At 40.0% G+C, this 27,575-nt stretch overlaps 5 protein-coding genes across 5 annotated transcripts; 1 reads left to right on the top strand and 4 right to left on the bottom strand.

The window, feature by feature from the left end:
* Positions 1-292: 292 nt before the first annotated feature.
* Positions 293-6,479, bottom strand: ist1 (IST1 factor associated with ESCRT-III). The gene is made up of 10 exons (XM_080497323.1): positions 6,385-6,479; positions 5,728-5,822; positions 5,439-5,619; positions 4,637-4,724; positions 4,451-4,534; positions 4,261-4,371; positions 3,969-4,169; positions 3,141-3,242; positions 2,638-2,680; positions 293-2,146 (listed from the first exon to the last, which is right to left on the bottom strand). The coding sequence occupies exons 2-10, from the start codon at positions 5,807-5,809 to the stop codon at positions 1,980-1,982; spliced, it is 1,059 nt and encodes a 352-aa protein (XP_080353449.1). The 5' UTR covers positions 5,810-5,822; positions 6,385-6,479; the 3' UTR covers positions 293-1,979.
* Positions 6,480-7,721: 1,242 nt separating this feature from the next.
* On the bottom strand, positions 7,722-13,536 carry mphosph10 (M-phase phosphoprotein 10 (U3 small nucleolar ribonucleoprotein)). The gene is made up of 11 exons (XM_080499752.1): positions 13,411-13,536; positions 11,690-12,341; positions 11,417-11,598; positions 11,150-11,315; positions 10,323-10,464; positions 9,955-10,022; positions 9,730-9,867; positions 9,523-9,633; positions 9,120-9,227; positions 8,806-9,036; positions 7,722-7,936 (listed from the first exon to the last, which is right to left on the bottom strand). Exons 1-11 carry the CDS (start codon positions 13,494-13,496, stop codon positions 7,787-7,789), a joined length of 2,034 nt encoding a protein of 677 aa, XP_080355878.1. The 5' UTR covers positions 13,497-13,536; the 3' UTR covers positions 7,722-7,786.
* Positions 13,537-13,555: 19 nt separating this feature from the next.
* mcee (methylmalonyl CoA epimerase) lies at positions 13,556-16,381 on the top strand. The gene is made up of 3 exons (XM_080499764.1): positions 13,556-13,620; positions 14,754-15,091; positions 16,040-16,381. Exons 1-3 carry the CDS (start codon positions 13,593-13,595, stop codon positions 16,190-16,192), a joined length of 519 nt encoding a protein of 172 aa, XP_080355890.1. The 5' UTR covers positions 13,556-13,592; the 3' UTR covers positions 16,193-16,381.
* Positions 16,382-18,113: 1,732 nt separating this feature from the next.
* LOC308133475 (ferritin, heavy subunit) lies at positions 18,114-21,067 on the bottom strand. The gene is made up of 5 exons (XM_080500854.1): positions 20,781-21,067; positions 20,105-20,210; positions 19,427-19,573; positions 19,018-19,143; positions 18,114-18,549 (listed from the first exon to the last, which is right to left on the bottom strand). The coding sequence occupies exons 2-5, from the start codon at positions 20,204-20,206 to the stop codon at positions 18,391-18,393; spliced, it is 534 nt and encodes a 177-aa protein (XP_080356980.1). The 5' UTR covers positions 20,207-20,210; positions 20,781-21,067; the 3' UTR covers positions 18,114-18,390.
* Positions 21,068-24,013: 2,946 nt separating this feature from the next.
* Positions 24,014-26,173, bottom strand: LOC308134476 (large ribosomal subunit protein P2-like). Its single transcript, XM_080502228.1, has 5 exons — positions 26,128-26,173; positions 25,412-25,535; positions 25,067-25,115; positions 24,387-24,482; positions 24,014-24,134 (listed from the first exon to the last, which is right to left on the bottom strand). The coding sequence occupies exons 2-5, from the start codon at positions 25,532-25,534 to the stop codon at positions 24,055-24,057; spliced, it is 348 nt and encodes a 115-aa protein (XP_080358354.1). The 5' UTR covers position 25,535; positions 26,128-26,173; the 3' UTR covers positions 24,014-24,054.
* Between the last annotated feature and the right edge of the window lie 1,402 nt (positions 26,174-27,575).

Below are 27,575 nucleotides of genomic sequence, written 5' to 3'. Positions count from 1 at the left end.
GTTATCTGACATCATCAGGAATGATTTAAACAATTGTATTAGTTTAAAAATCTCTCTATTGGCTTGTTCCTACATATTTGTCCAATTTACATTTATCAGCAATCACTCCATCATATAAAATGTTTCTCTTCTCTGATCAGAAAAACACAAAAACATGACAATAATTTTATAAAATGACTTAAGTTAGTCTCTTGTAGATCGCTGCTTTCCCTGCACACTGGGGACATCTACTGGACACTACATGACATTACAGTATAGAAAAGTACTTTGTTGCGAACAATTTAACAGTATCTCAGTTTTTAAATAGTCCTTTATTAAACTCTTTGTTTTAGTATACACCAGAAGAAAAGAAAAGCTTTGCAAGAAGACACCATTCTGTGTCCAAATATTTCACATGAACTAGTCACAGACAGAGAAGACAGTGAGCAGATCACAGTTTGTGTAGTGTTTAAATTATCTCACTCAGTCCAACACATGGAAAACTTACTAATGTCTGCGTCACCCAGGTGGAAAACTTCTCAATGCACCTCCAGGGCCAGTTTGTTATTCGAGCAGAGCTGGGTGTGGTCAGGTTACGCACATCATGTCCACATGAAAACAAAAACTTTCTCACTCCCTTTTCCACCACAGCAAACATTCCTTTCACCTGCCAGTGCAGACTTCATTTCATCCAAAACACAAGAAATATTCGAAAAGATAGTCTGAAACAATGAAAGCAATTTAGTGCGAACTGTAATTCAATCATTTGAGACTCCATACATGTTAACATGTTTCCAGTCTTGATGGACAACAAAAACTAAATCCTGGTACAGACTGGGAAGGCCTCTGATGAGAGATGATGGCTAAGGCAAACGCAGTGGTGCACATACAGTTTAAGTCCCATGCACATGAATCAAAGACACAAAAATACGTGCTCCGGGGTTAAAATTTACATGAAATCAAATTAGGCTGTCATGTGACGTCTTTTGTCGCAGAGGATTTTCCTTGTAAATGAAGTACTTAAGAATTACAAAAGTGCAGATGCTTGGGAAAACATTCAAAAGAGTGGAACAAAAACTACTCGGAGAAACTGTATTGAAAACAGATTTGTCAAATACTGAACACCTTCCTGCTACCAGTTTTATTTCGCTGTATACTTAAATCATTCCTGTAGATAACTATCTAGATTATCCTAAATGTATTATATTACACATATCCGTACATTTTCTTTGCCACTTTTCATCTGTGTCCCATCACCACTGTGAGATGAAGCTATAATATACACGCTTAATCTGATGTGATTATAACTGAAAGTTTGAGAAAGTCAGTAAATAAAATTAAGTTTGAAAGTGTTGTTTTCCAGTGACAAATTCCTGCCAACACACTGAAAATATGGCTTCTGGCTGTCTCCATTATCTTTATGAAAATTAGTGCTGCGTGTTGGAGCCTCGCCTCCGAAACAGTTTTGGTGACTTCATTGTGTGTGAATGCCCGTTTCCCGCTTCCCCCACTGATGTGGAACGGCCTGTCGGGCTTGTTTGACGAGTCTGACGTGGGACTGGGCGACACAGTGGCAGAGATCACAGCGTGTGCAAAGAAAAATCAAGGCAGGTCCAGTAAATATTAGTCAGATCCACAACCCCAGGAGACATAACGACAAAAATCTACATGGTGACATGGTTCAATCACACAGACAAATGGGGGGTGTGTGTAAAAGTCAGTGTGTCCTCAAACGATAAGGAGTGAACAAGGCGCAACACTGTGGTTGTATGTAGAAATGTATATGTGTCAGAGAGAAAGAAATTAAAACATGCGACAATCTCTGGAATCGCAGAAAGAAAGGATATTTCTTAGATCGGTTAATGAGCGTCCACACCCTCAGGAAGTAGGACGTGTTTCTATAAATGAGGTAAGATACATGTTCGCATATTTTCTATGTAAAGTTGCGTCACTGCAAAAGGGGGGAGGAGAGAGAGGGGTTTGGACCGGGGGCGTCTCGATTAACTCTTCTTCTTCAGCTCCTCAAACCGCCGCGTCAAATCATCAAAGTCGATGTCATCCGAAGTGGTGGTGTTTCCGCCAAAGGAGGAGGTGGGGAGTGTGTCAGGAACGGAAGGGAGTTCTGGGAGAGCGTTGGTGTCAAACATGCGAGACGAAGGGCCTGGACCTGTGGAGTTATAGACGTGCATAATTTATGCTGATTTTGGTTTATATGCTGCTAAAAATAACAACGGTGCCTTTATATGGAAGAGCAGATGAATGACTGCTATAGCTTTTCAAGGACATATCTATTATTAATTATATTATAAATCCTGTTAAATGTAACTTTGTCATAAAACAATAGGTAAATATAACTTTTCTTAATATGAGCACATGGTGGTTTAGTGGTGTTATCATTTTTTTTTTTGTTAATGGACTTTCCTAATTTTAATGTTTTAATTTACAGTGCATATTTTCATGAGAATTTAAAACATTGAACTTATTTAGCTTAATTATGACCTGGAAGGTCACATGTAACCAATCTATTATTTAATAAGGTATATAATATGAAGGCATTCATACACTAACGTATTCAAACAACAGATTGTTAGATCCAGTGTTTCACCAGGATTTCTTGATGATACTGTTTCATGGGCAGTGACTGTTGGCAGAACTCACCTGTAACCTGGGAAGGAACAGTATTGTCAGAAAGGTCGTCAATCTGAAACAGACAAAATATGTCTCAGAAATGTTATTATGATTTGATAGGACATGATGTGTGTGTTAGTATGTTTTAACAATAAAGAAGCAAATAGCAAAGAAAGTGGAAATCCTCAGTGACTCTTAAGAGAAACCATCACCGTGTGTTAGGAACTAACTGGTCCGAGCTGTTTCTGCCATACGAGCACGGTTATTTCCTGCGTTCTGTCCTGTGCCGAGCGACTAAGAAACTACTACTAATGGTTAGTATGTCAAAGCTGCACCACCTCATGCTACCTGTACCCATGCGAGTGAAGCAGAATCTGAGCTTACGCTGAAACATTCTATCAAAGTGTCAAGAGGACGGACAACACTGCATATGTCGAATAAACATCTCTTCCCTGAGTGGTGCCCTGCCCTGTCCGTCTGTCCATCTTTGGGAACAGGAAGGGGGCATGATGGGAGGGGGGTCAGTCACTTACAGACTCGTATGTGGGGGGAGAAGTAGGCAGCTGAGGGGGCTGCCCTCCTCCCATGGGGGGCTGGAAGTTGTCGTAGGTTCCAATGGGAGCACTGAAGGGTTCCTGGAGGAAAACGGAGACAGTCAACGATTATAGACTTCCTTCGAGACATCATTCGCTTCAAACCAAGTAGGAATGACAAAGACAATTTCAATCCAAACTTCAAGTGGAATTTTTTGGATTGTTTCTCTGTGATACCGTCACATCATCAAATTAATAATAAATAAATAGAATGAGTTACACGCATCATACATCTGCATCCCAAGACAAGATTGAAGTTGAAAAAATGCTAATGTTTTTCATTTGGATTAATAAAACTCCTTGATGAATAATCAAAAAGCTACCGAGGAGAATGTGTTGAAATGGTTTTGTAATAAAACGTCACTGGATTTAAAATCTTTGATACATGTTTCGTAGACATCCAGAACAATAAATAGTGTGGCTGAACATTTTTTTAATCCAACTTCCCAATGTTTACTGTGAACATTCAAACCTCATAACAGAATTATTAAGAACGCTACAAACCCCTTTAACTGAATGCATGTAGACTATAGATTTCACAAAACTGTAGTGAGCAGGCGCTTTCGCCCCTTTTTCCACAAAATAACTTTCAATATTTTGAAACTGTTGGAATTTTGACTGAGCATGTTAAGGGAGTGATTTGTAATCTGTGACTGGACATTGTACAACAGAAGTCCCATGGCTACTGTAAAGACTGGTAAATCTCTAAAGCGCTATTTACATTTTTTTAAGACATCATAAAAGGTTTTTTAAAAACAAATCTCTTACAGCTCCTTTAGGAGGTGGGTAGTTGAAGGGTGTTGGCATATGCATGGGCATAGGCATAGGCATGGGCATGGGCATAGGCATGCCGGCAGCAGGAGCAGTGAAACCTCCTCCACCTCCTCCACCACCTCCTCCTCCTCCTCCATTCTTCCTGTCGTTGTTCACGTCGATCAGGTCTGCCTCTTCTCCGACACACACCTCAGGCTGTGAAAAACCAGTGGTGGGATAGTGAGTAATAAAATACACTGGAGTCCATGAATTGATCCTTCCTGCTGGCGGATTCTTGAATGCTTACCCGCACCATGGCGTCAGGTTCATATGGGACATTATAGTTCTTGGCGATCTCGATCAGGTAGCGCTCCACCAGAATCTTAGGAGGAGCCTCCACACTCAGTTTGTGCATCAGCTATAAACAAGGATATGCAATAATGGATCACTAAATTCATTAAGAGGGTTACTGGAACGATTTAGAGAAAAGTTCCCACCCTGTCATTGACGGTGCCGATCTGGTTTGTCCGACACAGCTTGCCGTACTCCTTGCTGTATTTTGCACAGAGCTGATCACACACCTGAAAAAAAACATTTGAACACAAACCTATCAAGAATAGACTTAACAGAACAACTGCATAGAAATAATTCCACACTGGTGTTCAATCAAGAAAATGACTTACAATTTTGAGTTCGTTCACCTCCGACTGGAGACGAGGCGTTGCCCAAATGAGCGTGGACACAGCCTCTTGTAGGCCTGGATCTAGTTCCCTAGTTAGTGTAACAGAAACTATGTTTTTTCAAACAGCCCAAATATTCAGACACATATATCGTGCTAAAGTTCCAAACATAAGGCCAGTAAAAGTAACATCATGGGGCTTTCATTCCACAAAAGACAAGTTGATGGTTTTCTAAAGGTAATATGTGTCCCCACAGTCTGTATATGAGGTCCCAGAGATGAAGAATATCTGTCATCTCCCTCACTTGCTCCACCTTTCAGTAAAGTTGTGCTCATACAGGCAATTCAAAGATGTTCCCTTCATGACGTCAACTGGGGAAATACCGACGAATACCGAGATAAGATCTGCCCTCTAAAATTATCACAGGTGCCAGGTATTTTTGTTGTTTTTTTTTTTACCTCACAAATGCTACTGGTAAACAGACACGGCTTATTGGCATTTAAAGTTACAGACACAGAAACAGCGTGTTCTCAGTAGAGCTCACTGGAAGGACTTTTAGACAGGGCTGAAATTCACGACAAAGGGTGGATTTAGGGAAATGCACTTGAATACCATATTGTTGGACGTCTGACACTTATGTGAAATTGTTGAAAAACTGGATAATGTGGGACCCTTAAATCAATTGTTAAATGTACCGAATGCCAAGGAGGCGCTGTATACATGAGATGAAGTTAAGGCATAAATAACAGTCATATGATTATTATAGAATACCAAAAGTCCTAAAACCTATGTTAACAGTACTCACTTCATAGATTGAATGAGGCCAAAGCGAGCCAGCAGCAGATCACAGTAAAGTTCCAGGATCTCCATGGCCTCCACCAGATAGTCCTCTCTGATGATGTGCTCCACACGGATGCGTGCACGCTCATCTTTCCCCGATGACAAGTAATCGGCAATCTCCTTCCTTGCCTTCTGAGCAAGTTCAGCTACATTTTAAATTAGTTAATGGGGGCAGGTCAAAAGAGGACTGTAATTAGTGGGACGAATGGAAACAATTCACAAACAGGCACTCTGTATTCAGCTCCAGGACTTACTTTTCTTTTTCTCCAGAAGTTTGAGCCGGTTGATGACCAACCGTAGGTTGACTCTCAGCCTCTCTGGTTTGAATCCCATCATGATAACAGACCTTCTGTAAAGAGGAGAGCATGAGAGTTGAGGGGCAGGACACCTACAGCCACAGCAAAGCTACAGAGGCCATCTACCCTCACCCCCACCTCTGAGTCACATCGTCATGTGAGCAAGACCAGCCCACAGGAAGGACTCAGTGACTCAACAGATTTACTTCACAGAAACACAACATAAACAAAACAAACAGTAAACACTAAATCAACCAGTTAAGGAATCTGTCGTAGAATCAGATGACGAAAACAGTTAGCTTCTTTAGCCATGGACAGCTGAGAAGGGCCGGCCGTGATACTTTGGACAAAGCCGTCCCGATATTCAAATGTCCAGATTATCTATAGTTATTTCACGGTGACTTTATCGTTCTACACGACTACAAAACCAAAAGATGTGTGTAAATCAACAGAAGTGTTCGCTAACATTCGCTTTGTTAGCACGCGCCTGAGCTAGTGGCGTTAGCGCGACAAAAAAAAAAAAACTTATTCAAAACAAGTGATCAAATAGAAATGGTCGTCATAACCGCAATCATTTTAAACGCATCGACATAGGAAAGGGTCACCGAGACTTACCGATAAGACGTGAGACGGCGGTACACTTCAACTTATTTGGGTTTCTGTCTGTTGTTCCGTCGCCTGGTTTACTTCCGCAATGAGCGTCAGTGACGTCATGGGAATTTTACCCCGAAGGGGGTGTGGCCAGACAGGTGCGCCCACAGCACACAGGAGCGCACATAAACTAATTTTAAAACTATTGTATCTTCTTTAAGGACATCTGAGCAATACTAACTTAGTGGAAGCTACTGTGAATTTAGACATTCAAAAATCGTAACCGCCACTTCTGCGTCATGCTGTTTGTAATTTAGTTTTTCCTGTTACATAACACGACACAAACTTCCTGCAAACATGCAGACTGGAAGAAATAGTACAGGTTTTTATATAAAGGTTTTTAAAATGCTTTCATATTTATTACCTATATCTTCAACATAAGATTGAATTCTAGAATTAAAGTACCTGTTATATGACAATTATTACAGTTATAACTACTCATAAGAAAATAAACTATATAATCATTGATTCATTAAGCACCTTTTAGTCAACTCATGGTAGCAGGTGTGCTGGTGGAGCCAATCTAAGTTGAGAATTAGTAAATATAGCTTGCACCCTGGACAGGTTGTCAGTCCATCCATCCATTGATCTTCTTTACTACTTACCTATTCACTGAACAGGGTTGCAGGAAGCTGGAGCCAATCCCAAATGATATTTAGGTGAGAAAAAGCATTGACAAACCTGATAAAGAGGACATTGCAGTAGAATCTCAACATCCCCAACATGGAACTGATTTTATCTTAAAGGCATATACAACTACAAATCATCACCATGACAATGGACACCAAATCCAACAAAGAGAGACCAATAGTTTCCTTACTAGACATCAAATGTCATTTTTGGATAAGGAACTGCCCTTGATGAGGTTTGGCTCTGAAACTACAAGAAATCCACAATTCCACCAAAATGTACTATTTACAGTGAGACTATGTTGTTTCAACGGCGCAGCTTTCCTTTGATTCTGAAATGGATCTCGTCAGCATATGAAAGATTTGTCCCTCCCAACAAAAGTAAGTTGTTAAATCTCACATTACCAGGTGGAATGTTGACTACCTATGCACTACAATGTATACCTTTTACCGATTTGTGCATTCCACTAATCCTTTTAACGATACAGGATGGTAGAGAGTGGCTATCATTCCTGTTAATAGTCACCTGAAGTCTTACCTGGATAAAATGTGTCCAGAAACATCCTTCTACAAAGGTCAGCACCCTGTGAATCCCCAGAAACATTTCCCATCGAGTGGAAATTCACACAGTATGTTTAATGACAATGGAAACGCTTCACAAGGAATTTCGGATTTAATATATTTCTCGTAAAAAATATGTACAAAGAAAGTTGACTGTCCTCGGTGCAGCGTCACAGTTACAACTTGAGCTTGCTGCCTGAAACCTCTTTGCTTTTCTTCTTCTTTGACGGCTGAGCCTTTGCACTTTTGATCTGACTTTTGACCTGGTCCTGGAGCTGTGAGAAGAAGGCTTGAGAGGACCGCAGAGCCTTGTCTTTTCCCTCGTCCTGAAACCAAAACACTGTGTTAGCCGAGTCACCACAGAAACGTAGTGATGTATTGTTTGTCCTGGCAGTGAAAGGTGTGGCAGGGCTGCATAGTGGAGGCTGAGACAGGAGAAACCCTCGAGACTCCCAGCGATAGAAAACAGGTGGAACAGACTGAATACAGGCAGTATGTCTTCTGCTAAAGCCATGTTTAGGTAACAGAAACTTCATTTCACTGTAAAGTTTAAGGCAGTGGGCATCCAGACATCATTTGGAATCTTCGAAAAAGACGGCCGAAAAAATAGCGCACACCTTGCTGAAAGCTATCTAACTTCTGTGTACAGTAGAACCTCTTACTAGGGACCCAGTACGAGTGGATAAATAGTTGTGTGAGATTTTAACTGAGAGACAGTGAGATTTTTTTTTAACATTTCACTGTATTTTGCAGCAGAATGTTTCATTAAAATTGACTACGGTATGTTGAGACTGTTGTCATTTTTTGTACTAATTTTGTGATCTAACAAAATTCGTCCCATACACTGTGGCCACAACAAAGAAATACTTTCAAGTATAAATTCAAAGGTCGCATTATGTCACCAGTACAGCCCACTCAAGCTGAAACTGGACTGTATGTGGCTTCTGAAGTAGTGGAGAAGAAGAAAGTAGCGGGATTTCGTATTTATTTTGTATACCTCTTTGTATATATTATATTACATTCAGTGTAAGTGCCCAGTTTCTTTCTCTCATTTCCATACTGTCCACTTTAAATGTTCACTTGAGAACAGAGAGCAGGGTGAGACCAGTTCCCTCATACTGTCCTGACAAGTGCAAGTGCTGAAAGCACAAAGGTGTGAGCACAATAAAAGTAAAAAAAAAAAAAAGACACTCGCCTTGAGTATGGTGGCTTTGCCTCCTTTTGTGAGTTTCTTCAGGTTTTCTGTGATTTCGGCCTTTGATGGTTTTTTGTTGTCGCCAGTCGCAGTGGCCTCTTTCAGTTTCTGCCTCTTTTCCTTCTCCTTGATCTTCAGATGCTTCGTCTTCTTCTTGTTGCGTCTCTCGCGCTTTCTGTCCGTCGCCGTCTTCTCAGTATCGCCCACTATCTCTCCGGCTTTGTTCTTCTCCTTGAGACAGAGGATGGCACCATGAGACACACCGTCTCTATTGACATCGACATTAAATTGATATTTGTATACGACTTGCAAACCTTGATTTCCTCTGGTGCCAGCAGTGTCGCGTCACTAGTACTGACTGGAGCCACCTCCTCCATTGTGATGGTGGGCAAGTTCGACACCACTTTGACCTCAGGAACCGGCTGCAGAGCGAGAGCAGCATCAAAGCAGTGTTCAGTTATTCCAATGACCTTTCATATTAAACTACCATTGATCACAGTGTCATCATTCCATGAGGACCCCCCCCCCCCCCACACACACACACAGCATGCTTTATGTTAAAGTCTTCCCTTACACATATACATCAACAATCCCAGACTGCAACCTATAAGATGTCACTGACTTTTGTCTGAACTTGGAGAAAACTATCTAATCAGAGGCTTTCACTCTTTGTTAAGAGTGAATGACATCATTCAGCCACCCAAAGACTAAACTCACTGGTTTGGGTGTGAAGTGGAAGTTGGAAAGAGCATCCAACTTGAGGAAGAGTGTGTCCATGAGCTTTTGTATTTCAACATGGGCAGGATTTTCCTTTTCTTCAACCTTCTCCTGAAATGAGAAAGACAAGCAGATAGAAAACATGGACGCAGTGAAAGGTACACACTTTTATCATAGCAGTGATTAAAAACTGAATAAAAGTCAAACCTGAGACTGTTTGATGAATTCTTGCTCGTAGATTTCTGCGAGACTCTGCTTGCTCTTCTCATGGTCCAAAGTTAATCTCTTCTTGTACTCAAACACTTCTTCTTTAGGTTTCTCCTTACGGACCACGTCATCGAATGCCTTCAAGAAACAAGTGAAAAATAGTAGATTCAACGGAACTTCGTATTTCTTTAATCAATATGAAACGGAAGGTTTTGGGGGACAAACCTGGTCTTTAATTCTCTGTTTGATGATGTCTTCAAGCTGTAGTGTGGTTTCCTCTGTGACAGCCGGAGCTGATGAAACAAACACGAATTAGTTGGTCTGATTAAAAGTACCTTTACAAACACCACACATCAACAACTATGCTCGTTTGTTAAATCGGGGCTTCTTCTAAAATCAAAGCTGGTCGTTCAATCAACATGTCAAAGCGCCCTTGAGCAAGACATTGGGCTCCCTTGCATGGCAGTTGTCACTATTGGTGTACGAGCGAGTGCGTGATCAAAAGTGTAAATGCTTCGAGACTGCAAAAGTACTGAAAAATGTGAATATGCCCACACATGGATGCGGAGCACAACCTCGGAGGAGCCACTCACCAAACCTGGAGGTCTGATCAAAGTCCACATCCACCTCCAGCATGCTGTTCTCTGGACGAGTCTGTGCCGTCACCTCTCCAGACAGCTGCCAGGGCTTCTCTCCCAGAGCGGCTGCCTCCAGCTCCTGGATCTTCTCGGACATCTGCAGGTTAGAACGATATAGTAAACTATTAATGGAAATTAACACATGCAAGTTCAGTTTGAGTGTCACACCAGTGAATCTCTTTAATGCAGCAAACAAAACGTCGGTTTTTCTTTCTGACCGACACACTATAACCCCAGACTGGAGCAGCAGACAAAGCAGTTACTATTAACAGTCAGTAGCAAATACAAGTTTCTTTTTTGAAAGCACCAAATTTCTTGAATCATTTGTTTTTGTACAAGAGTGGACAGTAGAGATTAGAATTAAAAAAAGTTTAGTTTAGATTAGGCAGTTTCAATATATGGTCTCTCTGCGCCCTCCTGTGGGTGCACTGAAGTAGTAGTGACTTCAGAGTTTTGAGAACTGATCTGCAGTTAATCATCAACTGACCCTGTTGGCCATTTTTCGCTGATGTCGTTTCTCTACACCATTCGTTTCCTGCTTCACTTTCCTCGTAGGCATCCTCCTCAGAGTCAAGTTCAAATAAATTATTTTTTCCCCCACTGCTTCTCACGTAGGAACTGTTGGGTTTCTCTCAATTTCATTCAAAACAAGGAATCTTGCAGGGAATATGTGATAAATGAGGCTTAATCAAACAGACAAGCCTCATTTTATGACATGAGTTCACATTAGAAATGTCTGCCCCAACAAACTAAAAGAAATAGCGAATAGGGAACCTATTCACCTTCTCTTGCCGTTTCTCGAACGATGACTTCACTTCAGACTTTGCAGCACTCGAACTTTTTCCTCCAAAGATGTCCTCCAAGTCCTCCCCCTCACTGTCTTCATCCTCAGACAGATTGAAGGTCACCTTTTTATCAGATGTTTTCGACCGACTTGCAGCTTCATGGCTGAAAAAGACCAAAACAAAAAGGCACAAACATGTTGGAATTAAGCAAACGTGTCCTTCCCACACAAAGTGATACATTTCTTCATTCTGATTCACACTTACTCATCATCACCCTCCTCTTCACCATCATAATCCTCTTCTTCATCATCCATTTCTTCTTCACCGTCATCCTGGCCTCCATCCACGCTGTCATCATCTCCATCTGACTCTTCGTCTCTTTTTGCTGTTTCGCCGTCCACAGCATCAAAGAAGTCCTTGTACTTGAGATTCCTGGAGCTCCTGGCCTGTTAAAATAAACAACAGTCAACATACTTCTCATTTCTCCGTCCCTGCCCGGCCCAATAAAAGAGGCAGAATATGTAGAAAATTACATACTGCAGTTTTCTTTTGCTTTTTAGAAGACATTATCTGTTCTAGATCAAGATCTTCATCCTCATCAGAGGGCAGATCTTGAAAATAGTCAATACGATCTTGATCATCATCCTCCTTTCCCTCTTGCTTGTCCATGTCATCAAGAAACGTTTCCATCTCAGAGAGTTTGAAAAACTTGTCATCGACCTCAGAAGGAACCACTTTTGTTCGGGAGCCTTTTCTTTCCACCTCCTTCCGTTTCTCGAGAGCATTAACGTCAAAATCTATATCAGAGTCATCTTCTGAGTAATCCTCTGGTTCTGGAGTCGCCTTCTTCGACTGTCTGGGTGATTCCTCTTCTTCATCAACGTCATCGTCGTCTGTTGCTTCTTCCTCATCGTGACCTTCCTCCTCCTCTTCCATCTCCTCCTCCTCCTCTTCTTCAAGAACCGTTAACGTCTCGTCTGACTGGGCCTCATCGATGGCATCTTTAAAGTGTTTGAGCACAGCGTTGTTCTGCAGCTCCAACTCCTGCCAGATCTGCTCTTCATCGAAGCTCTCCACAACCAGCTGAGCCAGTGGGCTGCCTTTATAATGCGAGGGCTCCTGAGCTTTGTGGAGGTCATACAGGGTCTTGGTGAGCGACGTGAAATCTGCTGCCACTTCATCCTGAAGGCTGTAGTAATGAAAAATACAATGATATCTTATGTAGTATCAAAAAGACATTTTTAGATTTGTTATTCAAAGGCACAAGTTAATCTATTCAACAAAGGTTGAATGGGTGCAGTGTAGTTTAAAGTGGAGATTATTTTCACAATACTGGCTTGAAAGTTAGTCGAGGCTTTAGTTCATAAATACAATGAACTTTTATAGCAATTGAATGGAAGCATGATGATGCATGCAATGTAATTTTTTTTCAATGGCTTCCCATCAGAATCATACCAATGTTCTTTTTGGATGGTAATTCTGGGTGTTTGATGCGTGTGATCAGGATGTATGATTTGGATTTGGCTTTCAGAGCATGTTTGTTTGTGTTCCTCATTTGTCTCAGTTCATTTCCAGTTTTTTTTATAGTAATTTCATATTCTGTGACTTATTTGACCCTTCTTTATAAATCATATCTCAACTTTGATTTGCAGGAAGGAAATGGTCAATAAATTGACTTCCTTTAGGACTTTTAAATTAGTATTTTGTGGGTGTTTAGTTTCTTGTTTTGATATTCTAACATGCCATTATGCTTCTCTGTGCTCATTTTGCACCATACTCTTGCAACACTTACTGTTAAGACAGTTTGAGAAGACCTCTGTGATGTCACCTGGCTGATCAGGCCTCCGACCTGTGCATTATTCTAATTTTGTTTGTTTCTTCTTAACACCTGCATGTCCATCCAATCATCTTTACCAACATACCCTTGTCCTATTGAGAATTCAATGCAGTCATATGAAATCATGTGGTGAACATAAAATACATGTTGGGTGGAAGTTTTAATTTATTCATGGATTACTTTGGTTGCATGCTTCTAAAAGAACGCGATTAATTGGAGGTAAAGTTGTGAGGCAACCCAAACTCAGTTAACGATAAATATCTCCAATAACCGTCTATATAAATAATATCTGACAATGCAAGTGGGGACTATATGCTGATAGTGTTAGCTTTAGCTCCATTAGCTCGCCGGATCTCCTCTCAAGAAACTTGCAACAACTTCAAAGTTTTTCAACACAAAAGGAAAAACAACAAATACTCGCCTCAGAAAGCTATCCGGCTGTGCTGTGTTGGTATGTATTTTCTTGACACAGTCCTCAAGCACACTCCTTAGTTCTTCGCTGGCCATGTTGGCTTCTCCCTCACATGCGTGCCCCGTGTGTCGCACATAAACAGGCTCCTCTGGAAAGTCGTCACAGCAGCAGTTTGGTTCCGACATACGAACATGGCGTCCGTACTGCTGAAGGTTGCAGGTTAGTTTGTGTCGATCGTTGTTTAACTACAAAATAATCTCTTTAACACTTTATATTTTCTGTCATGAATATGTTTATAAAATCCTTGGATTTACCTGCATTTACCTTGTGCAGCGCCGGAGAACACAATGCGAAGAGAAATGTTATGTTACATCACGTCTGTGTTGTGACTTGTCAAACTTAGTTTAGAACAGTGATGCAAATCTCCTTCTTTTAGCATTTTCAATTACCTAATATAAATATGTGTTGAACGGGTAAACAAACCAATGAGCAGGACTTACCAATGTTGCATTTGATCAGAGATACAATCTTTCTTATATGTGTCGCCGGTTAAATGCAACTCAACAAAACAAGGTTCAGATCAACAGACCTTTTTATTTAAGGACTAGTAGAGACTACACAACTTCCCAAAGTCGTGTCTTTTGTGTTTATAATGTTTGTATTTATCAAATGGTTTAACAGAGTGATGCAGGCAGATATGACATGTTAAACCTTTTAGATTTTGTGGGGGGAAAAAAACAACAAAATGTCAAATTAAAGTGTCAGTTGTCAGTGTACATGCGTGTTTTACCACACGAAATTGCACTGGTCATATGTAATACCAGTTTGTTCCAGAAGATGGTACAGTGCATCCCATCCCAGCTCACTGGGCTCAGGCAGGATACCCCCTGGACATCAGTCCATCACAGGACAATCACACAGAGACAGACGACAACACACACTTATTCACACAAAGGAGCAATTCAGGGTCAACGATTAAGCTTGCATGTATGCTTTTGGACTGTGGGAGGAAACTCATGCACATGTGGGGGGGACATGCAACTCTCCACACAGAATGGCCCAGTCGGTATTTGAACCCAGACCTTCTCGCTGTGATACCAGAGCATGACCACTGCACCAGCGTGTGACTCTCGTCTGTTCTCAGTCATCAGGGAAAGAGTAGATACTAAGTATAAGCCATTGGGGACCAATTATTTTATACGAATAGAGTCAGTGCTTTCATTGTGTGAGAGGGAGCCAGAGCAGATAATGTTCGAACACTGAGTTGTTTTTAATAGTTGTATTTGTTGTTACTGATACACTTTAGCAGTGCACTTTCAGCTCATCTGTATTTTGATTTGTTTATCTTTTAGCCGGCCTTTCCAGATGCTCTCGCGTCTCACTTGTGAGGGCACATTCAACGACTGCAGCGCTTCATCAGGGTGTTCCCGGGTCTGTGTGGAAACTGGGGAGGCTCAACCATATTGCCATTGCTGTTCCTGATATAGAGAAGGCTACAGCTCTGTACCGAGATGTACTGGGGGCCACGGTGAGCGACAAGGTGCCCCTGCCTGAACATGGTGTCTACACAGTGTTTGTAGAGCTGGGAAACACTAAGCTGGAGCTGCTCCATCCTCTGGGGGAGAAGAGCCCCATAGCCGGCTTCTTACAGAAGAACAAGTCTGGAGGGATGCACCACATCTGCATTGAGGTGAGACGGCTCTGATGAGTGACACCTTTATGAGTGTTTACTAGTTTTTAGATCATCCAGTTTGTGCCTGTGCTTTTTCTACATTATTAAAATGTGTGCTGCGTGGATGCTTTCCCGATTGGACGGATCCGTCTAAGTGAGGTAGTATAAAGACGTTGGGACCTTCCTAATGTTCTATATTTATATGTATCAAGCAAATAAAGAGCCAATTTGCATATATGACAATAAGGTTACTTCTAAAATAAAATTAACATATCATGACATTTCTTTGAGTTGATATTATGTTTTTGGAAGTTTTGGGTCCTTTCATAAATATGGAATTTGACTAAAGGTAAAGCCACATTGCACAACATATGCATCATTGCCTTTGTCAGTCAACTAGATGTCTTCAACTCCAAATTTTGGAACTTTGTTCACATGTGTGTGCGTGGGTGGTTACGTGCATGGCTCATGTGACCACATTTGTTTGACGAGGCAGAAGTTTTATGCAAGACACCGTGCAGTTGTTGTTTAAAACAGTTTCACTTTGTTGTCCACAGGAATACTAATGTGTTACAAATCCATGTAATGGTACATGATCATTTTTAGATAGATTCTACACTTGGATGTCATTGGACCTACGATATTCCTGAGTGCATGTGAGGATGTCAGTCATTTATTTTCTGACAGCGGACCTCGTGTCTTAATTTCCCTGAGACTGAAACGGTTAATCTTAACATTATTCCAACTTTGCTGAAACTACTTTGAACTTAACCTTAACATGGTTTGCTGCTGGGCAGAGGGCTGCTCCAGAATACGCTGTAATGTAGTCACACTGTACGAGAACCAGTCAAGTGCATTGGATGCAATCTGCCAACACGGCAACGTTTCTATACAGTCCAGATTGCGCAACTAACTCACTGACTGTACTCGGGTGAATAATTGACCAGGTTTTTCTCTGGGTTGCAGGTGGACGACATAACCTCTGCGATTTCTGACCTGAAAGCCAAGAACATCAGGACTCTATCAGCGGAACCCAGAATAGGTGCTCATGGGAAACCGGTCATGTTTCTTCATCCTAAAGACTGTGACGGTGTGCTGGTGGAGCTTGAAGAGGCCTGAACGTGACTGTTGGAACATGTTCATATCTTCCACAGCTTTATCCTGATCCACTCAGTGTTGGTCGTTGCTCGTGTCAATTCTCGCATTTAAAACAAAATGTTTCTGCAGCTTTGTGTCAATGTTTTGATTATTTCATCTGGAAAAATAAATTTGAATATGATGTTTTTCTCGTAGATTGTAGAGAGTGTACGCCTGTGTGCATTTATTGACTTTCCAATCAATGTCGGCTTGCATAAGAGAGTTCAATCTGGTGTGATTTCTCAAACAAAATGTATAAATTACATCACTGCAGTTGAATAATAATTTTGGCTACTGCTACCTTTTGAAATGAGATACAAAGCTTTAATGACAAACAACTTTATTCTCCTCAAAGAGATTGCTGTGTATTTGTTCAGAAGACAGGTTTCGAAAGAGTAAATGTCATTTGCTTTGTTTGAGAAATGTACCTTGAAAGTCAGTCTAAAGGTAAACTGACTGTGCTACAGTCAAATATAACCAAGAGTAGTTTCTGAGGAAACCAAAGCATACATGCTGCAAGAGCAAACTGGTATTAGATCATTTATACTATATTTCCATTATTTAGAAGTCTGAGATGATTCAAACTCCTCCATTATCCAGAAACTCAAAGCTTTATTTCTCTGTTAAGAACTTTGAGATTATTAATACATTAATCACAGCTCTTTATACTGTTCCCATTCAGTGTACTTTTGCTAAAGCAGATTCAGGTTTTTTCAAACAGTGAATGCAAAACTCCAGTTCAAGGCTCCTTAAGTATCCAAATAAGATGTGTACAATACTTAGAATAGTTACCCTGTTGCTTTAGAACAGGGGTCATAACCTTTATGAACCTGGAAGAAACTTCAGGGATACAAAGCGCTACAAAGTCACTGATTTGAATTTTTAAATCATGCTATTTATAATGATCAAAAGTCCTGCAAGATGATCACCAGGGCCTCACAGGTTAGACTTTCCTGTGTATGACCTGCTGGTGGAGATCACAATATTGTAGTTCTTTAAAAGCATACTTTTGAATCTGCTTTTTGCATGGTTTCCTGATACATTGGATATAACGATTTTGCCTTTTAAAGTAGTTTCAATCCATTTGGAGAAGTAATAAATAAATGACCTATTACTTACAAAGGCAAGCTTCAGCCAACGACAGCACTTCCATGATTTTTTAAGCTTTATTGGATTGTCCCATTTGTACATTCCAGGTCTATGGCTCAGGGGATTTGAACACAAATAATGGAATTAGCAGGTATAAGCTAGTCTGTTACATTTTCAAATATTGGATCACTCTGGTTTTGATAAAACTGACCTTTAATCATGTTTGTATGATTATACAGCTAAAAAAAATATTACCTTCATTTTATATAGATTGAATATAAAATATGTTCTTTGTATTAATGTGTTTATTCACAAATACATTAAATGAGGAAAATTCAGTTGATAAACAAAAATAATCCTGGGCATTTAAAATTAAGATTCTTAATTGCCAAATTCATACTTTACGCATTTGAAGAAATAAAGTGTATAACCTGTTAATTCTTTTACTCAACCTTTAAACCATCTGGGAAAACAGTCTCTTAAACCTTGTATTTGGAAACATTCGACATCAAAACACTCGACAAAGTCAAGACTGGCAGATTAGTTCCCCTCAAGCTGCTTATTAAGGATATTCCGTCACCATTTTCCAAAGACTGGGCTTTGATTAAAAGCAGTCATTTTCACTCTGAACTGATTTCACCTTCAAAACCTGGAAACCAAAAATAGATGCACAAGACTGTTCGACTCAGTCAGTCAAGTTGCGTTTTCTCTTAAAAGGGGAAGTGTAACCGGGGAGTTTTTATGCGCCCCAGTCATGGTTCTCAACATAGATCAAAGTTTTGAAGCCAGATTGACAAAACCACAGAAGTCAGAATCCAGAGGGTTCAGTTTTATTTGGTCTGATCAACAACTCCTGGTATCAAGCACAGCTTAATATGTAGTGAAACCAAAAGCATAGCTAATAGAGAAGTGCAAGATGGAAGAGTGAGCTTTAAATTTAACAACCGACAAAGGCTTTATCCTCGTGTAATGTGAAGACGGCTACCTGATCAAACAAAGTCAAATAACTGGCCGGTATCATGCGGATGGCTTTATATTCTCAAAACATTTCAAAGCAAGACAAATGCACATATAGAAGCTTGTGGAGGGATTTAGCCGCTTTCTTTGCCCAGGGTATGTTTGTCGAACAGGTACTCTGCCATGCCGTTCTGAGGAGCGCCCATTTTGCGGAGGTTGGTCACCCAGTCTGCCAGCTCTTTGATGGACTTCACCTGCTCGTCCAGGTAGTGGGTCTCGATGAAATCACACATCTAAAAAGACAAGAGCACAGTCAATTGGGAGTACTTAACATAACCACACTGCTTGTTCATTCAATAGACTTAAAATCTGACAGTTTTCCTAAACAATACTATGAACTAGAACAAATATTTGCCCAAATGGTTGAGTGAGGCGTGTCAAAAGTATTGAAAACAAGCCATAAAACACCCATATGTCTGCCTTTTGGTATGAATCCCCTAAAGATTTCTAAGCTGAGCATTTAATCTGCCGAAGAGGACAAACTCTTCAAAATGCAGCAAAATCGCATAAATTAAAAGTAAAAAGTGAAGAAAAAAACTGCTTGCACAGCAAAAACAGCACCAGAGCTTAGAATGTAGTCATTGATAAAGCAAAATAAAGGGGGGTGAGCCTAAACACCCCAGCTTACTCCTACTCTGCAGCATTGCTTCACAACTACGTGACACCTTCTCCAATGGTTTGCTTTTGAGGTTCACACTCACATGTGGGTCATTGTGATCCGAGCAGAGTTTGTGCAGATCCAGCAGCGACTGGTTCACACTCTTCTCAAGCTGCAGCGCACAGTCCAGAGCCTCCACACCACTGCCCCACTCATCCCGGTCAGGCTTCTGCAAAGCAAAAAAAAAAAAAAAGCAGGTCAGAAAAAAGCAGTGACACACAAATGTGAGATAATCACACTGGACCACATGACTCGGGACTGGTTTACAGTTTAACGTTTCACTCAAGCCGCAGGGGTTGAAGACGAGTGTCGCAACAGATAAGAAGCGCAGCCCACTCACACCCACCATATCTTTTCAACCAGGCACCGCCCTCCCGTTTGGACACCAGCCTGGGACAAATGTTATTGCGCCCGGCGAAGAGTTCAAACAGTTATTGTCACCAAGCTCATACCTTGACATCCTGGAGGAAGATCCTTCCCCCCCTCTGGTTCTGCAGTTTCATCAGCTTTTCAGCGTGTTCTCGTTCCTCATTGGACTGATTACGGAAAAACTTGGCAAAGTTGTGCAATGCTTGGTCGTCCCTGTCAAAGTAGTATCCCTGAGAAAAAGAAATGAGGAAAAGATGCTTTCAAAATGAACCAATGTCCAGTCGCTTAAGTGACGAGGTGTTGCGAGATCAACACTGGGCTTAATGGATGACGTGCATGGGTTTCAAAATGAGGTCATGTGTTGCGTCTTCAGTAGATAATCTCAATGGAAACTCCAAACATGGGTTTCAACCAGTCACACTATAATTACTTAACTTTATTTCAACTACATGAAGTGAAATGTAGGAATGAGTGAACAGGTGTTTTAGAACAAACTGCTCCACTGGGCACTTTAGTATGGCTGGTAATTTGTTGCTTTACAAGCTCATCCATACTTCCCACATGTTTTCTCCTAGCACTCAGAACAGTTGTATAACAAAGATGATTCAAGAGAATTAGTGTCACTTCCCCAAAAAGAAAAATGAAACACATAATAGGCAGACATTTCACCAACCACTTCTTCCTGTATGGAAATTGTCCAGATTTGTTCACTCTGGAATTTACTGTCTCATCGCCTCTCTGCCCACACACTGGACTCTTACCATAGACAAGTATACATAGGAGGCATACAGCTCCAGGTTGATCTGCCTGTTGATTGCAGCCTCACAGTCCTGATGGAAGTTTTGTCTCACTTGGGAACTCATGGTTCTGAAACGGACAAAAAACACTGCTGTAATCATGTTGACAAACTGAATAGCTACATAAAATGTGATTATGCAGTAAAGATTTGAACTACAGAAACGAAGTTATGTCATTGAGGAACTATGGATTAGTCTGGATACATTTTAAACCTATTCTCATCTCCTGAAATGACCATGATTGAGCCATACGATGAATATATGACATGACAGGTAATGGACATGAAGCTCAATGGCTTTCTTGAAAACGTTGAATTGATTGCGCAAGACAAAAATAGGTCACATACAAAAAAAAAAAAAAGACAAGCGGTCACCAAAAGTTGAAGGAGGCCTTTATATTCGCTAACGTTTTGTTTGTCTTGAGCGCGGTTGTGATAAATTCCAAGACCCGAGAAGAAAAACAATGCGCGCTGCGTGGAGAGACAACTGCGTCAAGGCCACACGCACACGGCGACAAGGTGATAAACAACAGCCAACATGTCCGTCTGCTATACGTTAACGCTGGCCTATTATAATACAACGCCAACGTTAACGTCGCTTAATTGCATGCACTTGAGAAGGTTGGCGCGGGCATTCTTACCTGATAATCAGCGGCTGGGTCTTGTAATGAGGAGGTCGCAGCTGCTGGCTCACGGCGTCGTTAGCAAAACAAACAGTTAGCCTGGAAGCTAAGTGCGTGTCGGTGTGGCTCCGGCGAGCTATTTAACGCAAGAACAACGTTGAAGTCGTCGACGGAAAACTGAGTGATCAAAGCGAGTGCCCGCGTGCTGTGGAGTTAGGAGACAGTTGAAAGGTTGCCGTTCAAGCACTGTTGAAGCAGGTAACCTTCACCGTCCGAGAGCGACACAGTCTGATGAGGAGCGCGGCCTCGTCGTCAATAAATACAAGATGTGACGTCACTCAATGAGGGGGCGTGTCCGACGAAACGAGGCAAATTAGACGTGAACTTTTATATTAATCATAAATCTCTCTTTTTCTCCTTCAAACAGCATTTAATATATATATATATTAATATATATATATATATATATATATATATAATTCGACAAATGTTGTTACTGACTTGTATTATTTTATTTATTATATCATTGTATTTTGCATTTGCACTGTTTCCCGAACTTGCACTGTTTTTTAATGTACAATTTGTATATTTTGTGATTGCGCTTACTCTTTTTTTTTGTGTGTTTTTATGTGTATGTCTTCGCAGTTTTTACATGTAAATGTTTCTGTTTAGTGTGTGTATATATCTGTGTGTACTGCTGATAACATTCCACTGTGAGATAAATATAGGCAACTCTTATCTCATCTTATTAAAACAAATCTTAACATTAGTTTGATGATTGTTAAAGTACACAGATTGAGAAGTAAACAAATTAGGAGGCCATGTTTCTTTTCAATTCTAACAAAGAATAAAGTACTGATTTTTAAAAAATCCATAATTTATCATTTAATTGCATAAATAATTTTGCAATCCAAATTGTTACACTGGTATAAAATAAGATAAAATAAGATATTCAAGTCTTTACAGCAGTAAGATCAGTGCAGGAAGGAAATTAGATATGGGAGTATCAGATATACATATCAAATGTAGAAAAGTGCAGACATCATGCTGATGTAGCCGGTTTTTACACTAATAATGTACACACAATGGAATATTTTGACATAATATTCACAGTATTGACACAAAAAAAATAGTTTAGAATTAAGCTGAACCAGTGTTGTGTCATTGCAGCAGATTTCAATGAACTGTGGTAGCATCTTGCATGCAGACTGCTGTGCTTTGCCACAGTCATTCTGAGGTGGTTCTGTTCACACCAGTCCAGAAAGGCAGTGATGTCTTCTTGGTACTCAGGATCGTTGTCTCCTGACACTGTGAGAGCCCTGTGCCCTGAGGAGCTCCTGAACTACAGACCATGTCAGCAGCTGTGAATCCTCACACACGACAACTGGTGTGGTATTTATTAGTCCAGGCAGTCAGGACCCTGTCAACACTAGCTCTATCCTCAATAAGATAACTGAACGGTTTACTTTCCATTATTCAATCTCCTTTAACATTTTCGGGAGATTGGATTTGAAAGTCCTTGCAAAAAATCGTGTTGTATTAATACAACATATAGTGTATTGGGCTTTAGCACTATCCATAATTAAGTCCTGTATATTTCATTAATTCTTCTGTTTTGAAGACGCTCCTTCCTCAAGCTCTAAAAGCATCCAAGAGGTCATGTCACAATACCACCTGCCTCCTCCATCTGTCACGTCTCATCTGCTTGGAAATGCACTCAGGACACACATTGTGAAATCTCAAGAATTATTGCTGTTGTGAAATTATATATGACGGCACCAGCAGCTTCCTGAAGGGCAGTGTGACGTATCGGGAAGTAAAGGCATCGAACTGCATTTGATAGCTGACGTTGACAATTGAGTAAATGTGTTGAAAGAATAGCTGACGTAGTTTAATATCAGCATTTTCTAATAGGAGACAAAGGCTGGGTGAACTTTGGTTTTGATCTGCTCATTTTTAAGGTTTTGAAGGCTGATGAGGCATTACTTTTAGAAGCCTTCCATCCACCATCAGCTGTTAAAGAAGAAGAAATAGTTTAGTTACTTTAACATTCCCCAAAATACCTACAAAACAACACAGAAACATATGACAGAAAATAGTTACGACATCAAGAAAGGATTTATGAAATCTCTCCATGAACCTACATCATAAAGAGGAACATCAAAATTCTTTACTTCCTCTGGTCTGAGCTCAGCTCATTGTAACCTTGGAAATGATCACTTCAATTTGTATAACCGGATCTGAATATTAAAGTTTAAGGCTCAGGGTCACATGTTTGTCCTCCAGATGAGCAATAGTTGTGTCATATATATTTTTTGTTGAGCTGTTTTGTATACTCAAATGTAAATGTTTGAATGTCCTGAATTCTCATCAATCACCAGGCCTTAAAAAAAAGGCATTAGATCTTAACAGGACTTGTGTCCAAACAAAAGCTGAATTATAATTTTTTTTTTGTAATACAAGGTCTTTAATGTCTTTCCAAAGCTTTATTGACTTAATGCATCAAAAAGTTTATATAATCAGACTGGTTTAGAGAACAAACCTGATTACAAATGTAGTTGCATCACTGCTTACTGTGAAATACTTCCATAACATCAATAAGTATGTTAAAATATGTGAAGTGCATGAAAAAGAAAGAATGACACTTTTCTCCATGAATACACTATTTAGGTATTTATGAAAAGGCTCTTATCAGCCATTTAGTAAGTTAATGTGGTTGCACTTTTACAATGTCTGGAGCAAAATACTTTATTCATGTTTTTTTTCTCTCCATTCACCCAGATATAAACGTCTCTCTGAACTCACAAAGAATCATGAGTGATAAACTCATGTAAGACACACTTCTCAGACTTCTCAATGCAGGTTTACTCAACTGAAAGTACAAACGGGTAGATGGATTTATGCCAAACTATTTTAGTGGATTTCTGATGTAATTCCCATCTTGATATGCTGGCAGGTCAGGCCAAGAACAATAAATATTTTAAGTTGTGCACAAAGCAAATTGTAGTTTTAAACAAATTTTCCAACACTTTGAGCTAAATACTGTCCCCTGGAGGATACTGAAGATATTACCCAGATATGATCTGCACCTTTCCAGCTTTAATTAGTTCCTCTCAACATTTCAAGCTTGTTTAAAACTTTTTTTTATTTTATTCAAATTAACTCAATTATTTCAAATATGTAAACCTGCTTCATTGAAATTATATCTCTAACCATACTAACAAAACAAATCTTGGAATACAACTGAAAACTGATTTTTTTAAAACAAATTTTATTCATTTTTTGGAACAATTTAGTCGAACAGGCCGAATCCCATGTCGTCATCAGACTCCTCGGATTCCTCTTTCTTCTCCTCCTTCTTCTCCTCAGCAGCTGAAAAACAAAAAAACACTCAATATGAAACCGGATTCTTGTCACTGAGATTATTAATCCTGGCATTTTCTTGAAATGTCGCAGTTATTGTGCGATGCATTGACAAAATCTGCCACACCAGGTTTTCCCGAAACAATCCTACTTAAACACTTGGGACATAAATCATATAACCTGGAGGTAAAGTCTGAGGTTTACATGAAGTGCCAAGTGGTTCTGATGCCAATGAACAAGGTGCGAAGTTGCAATTCTCACCTGCAGCGGGAGCTGCGGCTCCGCCTGAGCCACCAGCTGCAGAGCTGGCAACGGCTACGGCACCACCTGCTGGCATGCTGGCCAGCTTACCATAACCTGAGGAGACATTTGGCAGAAGTTAAAGCTCAAGTGGGAACATTCACACTCAGCAGTTAGAAACAAGACGGGTCACCAACACTGATCAACTTTTACAGCTGACCGGGCAATTTAGTTTGATAGAAATCTTTGGATCAAATTCCCCTAAACTTTTGAAACAATCGCCTAAAATTCAGCATCAATCCATTTGAGTATGTTCCTATTTGAGCCAAGACACAAGCTTTGCCATGGTGCATTGAGGATATCACAGTATTTTCAAATCAATTTACACTGTCCGTAAATGATACTTCCACATTAATAAAGCAATAACAGACTATCAATAAAGTTTGAAGGTTAAAAAAACAGTACTTGTGACACTACTTCTATGTCACACGTCTAACACATCTATGACACGAATATAAACTCTTTGGTTTTTCACTGGGGAAAATAAGGGTCAAAACATTAAAGTAATTTCATATAAGTTACTCATTTCTGCACCAGAACTGTTAACAAAAAAACCCCAAAACACTAATAATTACAACATGCAGGCACAAACATCTTGAGAAAAAAAGAAAGAAACAAAAAAAAAGGAATATTAAACTCACCGCTGGCAATCACATCGTTCACATTCTTGCCCTGGAGCTCAGAGATCACCTGAGAATGAAATCATGTATATTTATATCAAAAGGTAGCGTGCCCAGTTGTGAAGGCTTTATTCATCACACACATTCAGTTTTAACAATGGATTTAACAGGAAAGTGTTGAAATGCTATAGGCCAGGGTGTCAATGGCCACCGTACTGCATGTTTTAGACATCTCCCTGCCTGAATCTAATGTTGATGTTATCAAGCTTGCAACAAAAAAGGCCATTAAGGAGTTCCTGTTTGCAATCAGAATGATACATGTGCTATAAATGCAATAAGGCAGGAGAAGAGTGGACTGCTCTTTACCTTCTCCAGACGAGTGTCATCGGCCTCAATGCCAACACTCTCCAGGATCTTCTTGATGTCCTTGGCCGCAGGTTTGTCATTGCCACCCAGGGCAGCGAGCAGGTAAGCAGCAACGTAACGCATTCTGAAACCCACAAATAACAAGGGTGAATAATTAAAACAAAGATTGTATCTACTGTTAGTGTTGAACAATTACTATAATGGAAACTTTAAATCTGCCCCTCTGACAAGTCTGATCAAAAAAATACACAAAAGAAATGATCAATTAACAAACATGATTTGGACCCATAGTTGTATACGTCAGTCATTTTTGACATAACATTATACATAGTGAAATACAGTTGATTAGAACAGTAGTGTATCATCTATAAGCAGGAAGATTACTGCCCACTTTGATAAATTTCAGTGCAGCCTAACCTTGCATATGAACCTTATAAAGTGTAAGCATCTGGATAAAAAATATTATCTAACACATTTTATAACGATATTGCAGAAGGAATGAAGATAGATTCCAGCGCGACGGCGTGTTGTTCGCTGGCGCTACCACCGGTTAGCTTAGCCTGCGCTCAAGCATCTGTCTAAAGCTATTAAATTACCGAAACTTGACATCGTTGGTATTCATGTGCGGCCGATAATGATACTTTATTGATTTGTGTTGATAGTACAGTTGTTTTCCCGCTGATCGCTACAGTATTTTTTATTAAATAGACACTCACTTGAAGCAGACGGAGGAGCGCGTGTTCACTTCGTGGTTAGCACGGAAAGAAAGGAAGTTACGTCACAGGAACAAGCCTGAAGTAAACTTTCTTCTTCTGCAGCATCAAACCGAGGCCGGAGGAAGTGAAACAGCATCTACTGCCCTGGAGGGCAGTGGCAGTAAACGTGTCAGAACCTTTTACAATTTATCCCAGACACATCGGTGGTCATTGTTTTTCGTCCCAAAGTTGACAGGTTAAAGGTCAGAGCTTTACTTGACTCCATGTCACTCAAGACAAGAAAACAAGGTAGAAATCTTGGTGTAATTATGGACTGAGACCTGAAATTAAATAACCACATTGGGGCAATTACACATACCATCTGAAAATATAAGAATGAAAGGATTTCTAACTGAATAAGATTCAGAGGAACTTGTTTATGCATTTATTTACATTTTTTCTTGCAGGCTGACTTGTAAAGGTGCATTCACAGGTCTCAATAGGAAATGTGTTGCAGCTCATGCAGAGTCCTCACCAACACAAAAAGGGTGGAGCGCATTACACCTGAGCTTAAATCAATGCACTGGCTGCCTGTGTCAAAGGATTGACTTCAACATTTGACTTCTTATCTATAAAACTATGAATCATCTCATTTGGGACTTAAATACATATTAGATTAACTAGTAGAATATAAAACATCCAGACCCCTAAGGTCCTCAGGAAGAGGTTTATTAAGGGTTCCCAGGGTCATAAACCAACGAGGTGAAGCAGATTTGAGTTCTTATGCTCCTCACCGGAAACGTCTTGAACACCTGAAGACTGCTGATCTGCTCACTTCTTTTAAATCAGGCCTTAAAACACTATTATTTGCTCAGGCATTCCATTAAACAGTAGCTTTAACTTTTTTTTTTTTTTTTTTTAACTTTATATTAATAAATCTTTTACTTTATTTATTCTCCTTTTTATGCATGTCTAAATTGCTAGATTTTTTTTTAATCATTTGAGATTAAGGTTCTTAATCTCCTTGTATTGATGTATTTTTATTCCCTTGTAAGGCACTGGAATTTAGCTTGTGTCTGACTGGTGCTATATAGATACATTTGCTTTGACTTATTTTAAACCTCCAACCTGCATTATAAACCATCGTGACTTTATTTTTTGGATAAAAACACATTTCACAATTGTTGCTTCATCTTGTCAAAACTAAAATTATAATCCACTTTTAAAACTGTGTAATCCTCTGAAAATCCAGAGCAGGATTATGTGAAGTGTCCGGGGACATCTGCCAATAGAGGGCGCTAAGTGATTACAACAAAGCCGACACTCAAAAATGTTTAGCATATTTTCTTCACATGTCTTTTACTTGAAGACCTGCAAAAACTTTCCAAAATTAACAGTCAGTAGATTATATAAGAATATGATTCAGAATTATAGACCAATTAAATATAGACTAAATCTTGATGTATATT

The sequence above is a fragment of the Blennius ocellaris genome (assembly GCF_963422515.1).
Source record: "Blennius ocellaris genome assembly, chromosome: 1".
NCBI classification, from domain to species: domain Eukaryota; kingdom Metazoa; phylum Chordata; class Actinopteri; order Blenniiformes; family Blenniidae; genus Blennius; species Blennius ocellaris.
The sequence above is the reverse complement of the archived record's forward strand: the minus strand, read 5'-3'. Positions and strand labels throughout refer to the sequence as shown.

Excerpts from the sequence above, each read along its gene's own strand:
- ist1 (XM_080497323.1), bottom strand. The coding sequence starts at position 5,809 with ATGATGGGATTCAAACCAGAGAGGCTGAGAGTCAACCTACGGTTGGTC. Across the intron at positions 3,243-3,968 it reads ACCCACCTCCTAAAGGAGCT|GAACCCTTCAGTGCTCCCAT; the intron begins GTAAGAGATTTG and ends GTTTTCCTCCAG. Across the intron at positions 2,147-2,637 it reads TGTTCCTTCCCAGGTTACAG|GTCCAGGCCCTTCGTCTCGC; the intron begins GTGAGTTCTGCC and ends ATAACTCCACAG.
- mphosph10 (XM_080499752.1), bottom strand. The coding sequence starts at position 13,496 with ATGGCCAGCGAAGAACTAAGGAGTGTGCTTGAGGACTGTGTCAAGAAA. Across the intron at positions 12,342-13,410 it reads CAGCCGGATAGCTTTCTGAG|CCTTCAGGATGAAGTGGCAG; the intron begins GCGAGTATTTGT and ends TCATTACTACAG. Across the intron at positions 7,937-8,805 it reads GCAAAGCCACCATACTCAAG|GACGAGGGAAAAGACAAGGC; the intron begins GCGAGTGTCTTT and ends TTTTGGTTTCAG.
- mcee (XM_080499764.1), top strand. The coding sequence starts at position 13,593 with ATGGCGTCCGTACTGCTGAAGGTTGCAG. Across the intron at positions 13,621-14,753 it reads CGTACTGCTGAAGGTTGCAG|CCGGCCTTTCCAGATGCTCT; the intron begins GTTAGTTTGTGT and ends TTTATCTTTTAG. Across the intron at positions 15,092-16,039 it reads TGCACCACATCTGCATTGAG|GTGGACGACATAACCTCTGC; the intron begins GTGAGACGGCTC and ends TCTGGGTTGCAG.
- LOC308133475 (XM_080500854.1), bottom strand. The coding sequence starts at position 20,206 with ATGAGTTCCCAAGTGAGACAAAACTTCCATCAGGACTGTGAGGCTGCA. Across the intron at positions 19,574-20,104 it reads CCTATGTATACTTGTCTATG|GGATACTACTTTGACAGGGA; the intron begins GTAAGAGTCCAG and ends TCTTTTTCTCAG. Across the intron at positions 19,144-19,426 it reads TCTTCCTCCAGGATGTCAAG|AAGCCTGACCGGGATGAGTG; the intron begins GTATGAGCTTGG and ends TTTGCTTTGCAG.
- LOC308134476 (XM_080502228.1), bottom strand. The coding sequence starts at position 25,534 with ATGCGTTACGTTGCTGCTTACCTGCTCGCTGCCCTGGGTGGCAATGAC. Across the intron at positions 24,483-25,066 it reads GAACGATGTGATTGCCAGCG|GTTATGGTAAGCTGGCCAGC; the intron begins GTGAGTTTAATA and ends ATGTCTCCTCAG. Across the intron at positions 24,135-24,386 it reads AGCCGCAGCTCCCGCTGCAG|CTGCTGAGGAGAAGAAGGAG; the intron begins GTGAGAATTGCA and ends TTTGTTTTTCAG.